This window comes from Oryzias latipes, chromosome 7 (assembly GCF_002234675.1).
Source record: "Oryzias latipes chromosome 7, ASM223467v1".
Taxonomy (NCBI): domain Eukaryota; kingdom Metazoa; phylum Chordata; class Actinopteri; order Beloniformes; family Adrianichthyidae; genus Oryzias; species Oryzias latipes.
The window spans coordinates 697,703-704,646 of NC_019865.2; the positions used below are offsets into that span (position 1 = coordinate 697,703).

General features: G+C 45.4%; 1 protein-coding gene across 9 annotated transcripts in view; it reads right to left on the reverse strand.

Annotated features, from left to right (window-relative positions):
* cep104 (centrosomal protein 104) overlaps positions 1–6,944 on the reverse strand; it is a 22,269-nt gene extending 15,325 nt beyond the window's left edge. Inside the window, exons 1-6 of one of the 9 annotated variants that reach the window (XM_023956274.1) lie at positions 6,785–6,944; positions 5,086–5,215; positions 4,816–5,002; positions 3,495–3,633; positions 3,191–3,339; positions 2,724–2,780 (exon numbers count right to left, since the gene is read on the reverse strand). In XM_023956274.1, coding sequence (XP_023812042.1) covers positions 2,724–2,780; positions 3,191–3,339; positions 3,495–3,633; positions 4,816–5,002; positions 5,086–5,155 — 602 coding nt within the window. In that variant the 5' untranslated portion in view covers positions 5,156–5,215; positions 6,785–6,944. Of the gene's footprint in view, positions 1–1,032; positions 1,104–2,723; positions 2,781–3,190; positions 3,340–3,494; positions 3,634–4,815; positions 5,003–5,085; positions 5,216–5,327; positions 5,802–6,491; positions 6,752–6,784 lie in introns of those variants that run through there. The other 8 variants (XM_023956279.1, XM_023956278.1, XM_023956277.1 and 5 more) reach the window with 8 other exon arrangements.

Sequence of the window (6,944 nt, forward strand, 5' to 3'; positions counted from 1 at the left end):
CCACAAGTGTTTGATCTGGTGGAGCTGAGTGTCGACAATCTGCAGAAGTGCTTAGCAAACATAAAATCCTGGCTGAAGCTGAACTTCCTCTGTCTGTATGAAAACAGAAGTTTTTGTTTTTGGAAAGACTGACCTGCTGACAGGTCACTGTAGTGCTGTGGACTTTAAGTCACTTTTAAAAACTCATCTTTTTACTCAGGATTTTAACTCCAGCGAGCAGATCTAGTGGGGTGGCTTGTTAATCTTTATTGTTCTTTATCATTAAGTGATTTTATCTCATTTACACTTTATCTTCAGCACTTTAATTGCCACGGCTTTTAGGTGCTATAAAATTATACAATTGGCTGGCTGGCATGTTAGTTGGCTGGTCTGTTTGCTGGTTGGTTGGTTGGTTGGTCGGTCGGTCGGTCGGTCGGTCGGTTGGTTGGTCGGTTGGTTGGCTGACTGGCTGGTTGTTGGTTGGTTGGTTGGTTGGTTGGTTGGTTGGTTGGTTGGTTGGTTGGTTGGTTGGTCGGCTGGTTGGTTGGCTGACTGGCTGGCTGTTGGTTGGCTGGTTTATGTGGTGACACATTTAACGTTTCATCATAAATCACTAAACGTCATCTCAGTCTGTCCACTTGCAGACAATATATTGAAACTCATTAGGGAATATGAAACGTTTATTCTGGAATCCTAAAATTAACTCCAAACAAACCTTCAGAACCTGTTCCTGGAAGATCCAAAGTTGTGGTTGTTTGAAAGTTTTATTACGTCAAACACCATATAATGAACCACCCTGGTTTAAACTGTCCACTTGAACATAAACTTTTATTTATTTATATTTTAAATCATTTAATGATTGTTATTTTTTAATGAAACTCTTGGTTTAGTTCGGGTTTACCCTCTTCAGAGTCCCTGATCTCTAGGTTACAGTTTTTACCTGAATTATTATTTCTGGGACCTGAGGAGACTCACTGGTCGTCCTTCAGGTGTTGCTGAGTGTTAATCCTGACACAAAAGTCAGAAACCGTCAGTGTAGAGGTCTAATCTCACCCCTTCAGAGTCTTCTCCCAAGCAGCTTCCTGCTGGAGGGGGGGTCGGTCATTCGGGGGCTCCCTGCTCTGCTGGGGGGGGGGACAGAAGTACAGATCATATGTCTGCAGACAGTCCTGCATTTTTGAAAACCCTGTTTGCTGCAGCTTCCAGCACAGCAGCAGCTCATGTCTGTGTGTGAATGCATGATGGACTCCCACCTCTAACCCACTCATGACTCCATCCCACGGCTGAGATATCCCCACTCAGACCCCCCCCACAGAGCTGAAAAGGACTTGAACCGGAGCACATCAGCACTTTGATTAACCATCCTAAACACCAGAACTCTTCCTGCTTCCACAGAAACATAGAGTCAAACTCTGATGCTGAGAAGATCAAAGTACAGCAGATAAGAGAGCGGTTGTTCTTTCTTATCATCAAGGGGCTTTGACAGGAAACTGATTCATGGGAACAAATGGGAACAAATGTAGAACCGGCTCATAAATGTCATCATTAATCACTGACCGTTCCCAGCTTTTCTGCTCCACCAATAAGGTCTACTTCTGTTGCTCTGGACCTTTGAGTTCCTCTCATTTACTCTGTGCTCTCCATCCTGCTCCTTGTTCATCAGTTCTGCAGACTTCTCCTTCCATCTTTCCATCAGACTGCTGTCCAGACATCTCCATCCCTGTCCTTGATCCTTCCATCCTCTGCTGAAGATCACGCCTTCCTCCTCGCATTCCTCCCCCAACAGCAGTCCAACCTAAAGGTTTTTGCAGACTGGGCCCAAACCTGGTCCTGAAGGTCAACCCCCCACCCCCCATCCTGATTCCAGCACCCCCTTCCATCCTGATTGATAATTAGCTGGTATTTTTCCACTTCTGACTGACTGAGCAAACACCTGATGCAGGTAATAATCAGTGAGGAGGGGAGGGAGTGTGTGAATCCAGGCAGGGTGGTAGGATTGGACGGCCCTGGAGGAAGTGCTACTGACCTTCTGGGTCAGGGTTACGATCAACCTGGTATGTTGTTGATTTGACGTCGTTTTGCTGTCAGATTCCTCTAAAGGCCTGAAAAACCCGGAATGACTGAGAGACTTTTTAAGGGCTTCCTAAATCAAAGTCACCGGAGCTTCCGGTTCAGTTTGGTTCCGTTCTAAAAGAGCAACCACAAAAAGTCTGACCTGAAGGCGTGACTTTAGTGGATCCAGAACTTTACTGAATGGATCTGAGAGTAGTGGGCCGAGCAGTCCCAGGAGAACCAGAGCCGGCCCGCCCTCCAGGCTGGGATGGAGGAGCTCAGAGTGGGATTAAGGAGAAACAATGCACGTCCTGTTCACAGGAATCTGTGCGAGCGCGTGTCGCACTTTTCCCTGCATGTGTGTTGAAGACCCTCAGTCCTGCAGGACATCTGCGGGACTATCTGATTACTCTGAACACCCCCCCCCTCCCCCCGACCACAGAGGGAACTCCTGCCGTCACGCCTGACACGTGCTCGTCCTCAAACACCCGGAGGAGCCGTCACAAAGCCGTGGGCGGCGGCAGAAACCCCCGCCTCGGGTTCATTCAGCGTCGTGTCAAAGACAGCTCACCTTTCAGACCACAAAGGTAAAACTAAAGAGGCCGCTTCTTCTTCTACCAAACTGTCAGGGTTCCCCCTGCAGAGTCCGGTTAGCAGATCAGTCCGCTCCGGTGTGGGAGGAGCACACTCACCATCCAGCCGACGGCGCCCACAGACTCGCCCAAAATGTTGATGGCCACCAAAGAAACCTGAAAGAGTGAAGACCAAACTCAGAAATGAAACACCTGCCCCCCCCACACATCCATGACCTGGTCACACATCAGCCCCCTTAGTCATTAACACGCTGCAGCAATGAGGCAAAGGCGCCACCTGCTGGTCAGGAGAAATGAAGGCAGAAACTGAAGCGCTCTTCCTGCATTTCCCATCATGCATTGCAGCTGTTGCACAGGAATGCATTGATATCCACTGATGTTTGCAAAGGCTTGAAGGCATTTCCAGCAGCACTTCAACCTCAGGCCCAAACACAGACAGGATTCAGAAGAAATGTGTTGCACATTCACTGATGTCTTTCACCATGAAGTCATTGTTTTGTGATGGTTCTGGATTATCCCTCAGGTGGGAATGTGTCTCTGCGATGGACTGGTGACCCACACCTCACCTGACAGCTGCTGGGTAGACTCCCGTGACCCCGTGACCCCCAACAACAGGTAGAATGGATGTGCAGCAGCGTGACTCTAGTCCTTTCCATTTGGTGTCACAAACCTCTAATATTCCTGTTTTGCTTTCATTTTCAGACTTCCCATGAGCCTGTAGATGTTTAAAAACCAAGAAACCAGGTGTAGAATGGTTAAGCTACACACAGATGATGGCTGTAGCAGAGGAGGCTGCAGCTGGAAGCCGTTGCCATGGCAGCGCAGCATCACCCTGCAGATAGACGGCAGGCGTAGCTTCACAGGCCTCACCTGACTGTAGTGGTTGAGGCGGTTGACGTGGTTCCTGTAGAGGCTCACTTTCAGGAACGTTCCGACAGCATCCACATGGACCGACTTCAGCTCTCGAGCCTGAAACCCCGTCTTCTCGTTGTCTGACAGAGAGACGTACCTGAGGGGAGAGCAGTTAGGTCAGCCGCTCTGCTGCTTCTGAAAGGTTCAGAGCTAAAGGTCAAAGTTCCTGTACATGTAGTTTAAATAGAGACCCTATAAATCCATTTGTTTGGGGAGTTTTTATGACTTAATTATTGAAATTCCTGTAAAGCAGTTTAATAAATCCATTCTGCTGACTCATTGTGATAAATGCTGAGTCACTGAGACGTCGCACCGTGTTGAGGCTGGGATGAATGCTGGGACAGGATGACTGAGAAACACGGCATGGAGCTGGAATGTGGTGTAGTGGTTACCACAAGGTCCAGGTTCAAATCCCTTCTGGGTTCTTTCTGTGTGGAGCATGTTCTCCTGGTGCCTAGGCGTGTACATGTGCGTACATGCATGCGTGTGATTGTGTGGCCATGCGACCTGTTCAGGGTGTTTTCCCAAATTTGCCCAACAGTAACTGGGATAGGCTCCAGCAACCCCTCCACCCCATAAAGAAACAAGCAGGTTGGATGGATTTCTATGTAACACCCCACCACCCACCCCCGAGAAGCTTAGCGGGGTCAAAGGTTAAGCTGCACCATGCGCTGCAGGTTCCTGCATGTAGTCTCTTTGTTTCAGTGTTTCCACATAATAGAAGTTATTTTGAATAAATCATTTGAACGGATGCATTTAGACGACTTTCAGGATTTAGGATTATTTAATGAACAAATTATCTTCTTATTCATCGTTCAGTCCGATTCCCAGAATGATTTTGTATCAAACGTTTTGTTTGATACAAAATAAGCTTTTTGTTCTCTGAAGATGTTTTTTTTCTTTCACTTTTGTCCAGCAGAGAAATAACGCAGCTCATCTGCAGAAAAACAGCTTTGGTTTTCTGCAGACTTCCCTGATCGAAAGGCGGCAGATGACTTCAGTGTTTGCTGATGAGACTCTGCTCTGCAGCAGGAAACCATCAGGAAGTGATGGTGGACCTGCTTTTCTGAAGCTCCGGTGCAGCAGGAGGTGAGAAACTGCAGGCGTCACGCCGCTTGGCGTACTTTGCTTAAAAAATGGGCCCATTTCGTGATTGTATGGTCTGTGTGTTGAAGTGATGTTACAGTTTGGAACGAATGGGATTTGGACCTGCGTCTGTCAGGCTCCATCACCAAATATCAATCAAATGTGCCGGAGAGAAGCTGTCCTGCTGCCTCACCCGAGCCTGCGCAGCTGCAGCTCTGAAGAACCGTCTTCAGGCCCGACGTCTCCAACGTGAAACTCCACCTTGGTTGGGATCAGGTACTGGTGGGCCAGCAGCTGCAGTTTCCTGACCCGGCTCCTCCCCTCCAGCTGGAGGAGGATGTACTGAGGAAAGGAGCACAGCCTGCAGAACATTGGAGACACTTTGACTTGATTCCAGCAAAACAAACTCAAATTGGACCCAAATGGACAGCTTTTATGGTAAAGGTCAGAGGTTAGCGAGTACCTGCTGGATCTCCACCCCCTGACTGTGGGGGCGTGGACCATGAGCTCTTCGGCGCTGAAATGATCCTCATGACTGGAAGAGCTGATCACAGAGAACTTTATCTTCCTCTGCATTCCTCTAATGGGAACTCCTGGAGAAAAAGAACATTTTTGGAATGATTCCTAAAGAAATCCTCATGGAAATGTGGAACCAGAATGATGAAGAACAGACTGAAACCAGAATGATGAAGAACAGACTGAAACCTTAATGATGAAGGCTCCAGAATCCTTGAGGCCCTCTGCTGCTGAGACACAGAAAACTGCAGGATTTTCTTTGGTTTTCTTAAAAAGAATATATTGTGTGAGTTGTTTTCTTTCTTCTCTCATTTTTTAAATAAATAACATTTGAGAGAATGTCATGAAACATCCAACTGAGCTTATGGATCAGGAGGTTCTGAGAATCATGATCATTTAGAAGTAAGAGAGAAAAAGGCCTAAATAGGAGTCAAAAATCCCACATTTAACTTGTAGTGACTAAACATTTGTATTAATTCGTATGAAGTTGAATATGATGTGGGCGTGTCCACGCCGAGGTTGAATATGATGTGGGCGTGTCCACGCCTCCTGTTACCTGACGGGACGGGTCAGGGAGCCAGTTCTTTGGTCTGAAAACTAAAATCCAGATCCTATAAGAGTTCCCAATTGCAGAAAAAAAGAGACAGAAAACCGCCTTTTAAAATACCTGAAATGAATTTTGTGTTTTATCGTTTAAAAACTTTAATATTATTTATTTTTTTATTTGTTTAATTCTTGATCAGGAAACAGAAAATGTTATTTTACAATTTTGGATTGAATATAAACCAATGACTGCAGAGTCAGACTATATGTGTCTTCAATATTTAAATTTAAAAAGTATTTTAAGAAAGGAAAATAAGATTTAATGTTTGAAAAGAATAATTGTAGGTGTGATAAATATTATTATTATTCGTTAACAAAGAACTTCAGATTCATTTAAGGAGGAATTCTTATGTTTAGAATTAACCGTCATGTTTCCCGACTGATTTCTTTGAATAAATTTAGATCAAAACAGTTTTTGTTAGTCGGCTAAAATTGAAAGATTGAACCTTAAATGATAAAGTCACTGTAACGGTAAAAGTATGGCTCAACTTTAAGTTTTTGGTTTCTGTTTACGGCTTTTGATTATCTTGCTTTTAATAGGAGAACATTAAAGATATTTTATGTTTTTCCATGTTTAGGATAATTTAAACCAAACATTTTTACAGTCTGGCTTCAAAAATGATTCCATCCACCTGACGTGAAAAAGGAAAATGTCACGTTTTTACTGTAGATCAAAAACTCACTTTATCCTCTTTAGTATGTATCATTTTCCATCATTTCTTTCTCAATAACAGAATATATTTTACTTACATTTTTTCTCCTGACTTTTAATTTTAAAAATTCATTTTCTGTCCCAGAAACAAAAGCTAAATAAATTAAAATAATGTCTAAACATCGCAGAGTCTTTGGTCAGGAAGTGAATTCAGGTCCGTTGAAAAGCACCGGAACCTGTAGCCTCTCCGGTTATCGGATCGGTAAGACTGACAGCTGACGGTAACGGTCTCCCCATATGAACGGTCGACCGCTCCGACAGGAACCGCTGCTGTCCTCCGTTTGGACCAACCGCGAACCTCGCGCGCGCGCACGCTCACAGGAATCCTTACCGGAGAAATGAGCGTAAAGAGAGCAGCTCGGTCTCCCGTCTCGTCTCCATAACCACCGATGACAACGATCTCCGCACGCATGCGCAGTCAGAACTGTGTGGATAAGCCCCCAAAGGAACTGTGGGACGTGTAGTGAAACGCTGTCTAAAACATAAACTGT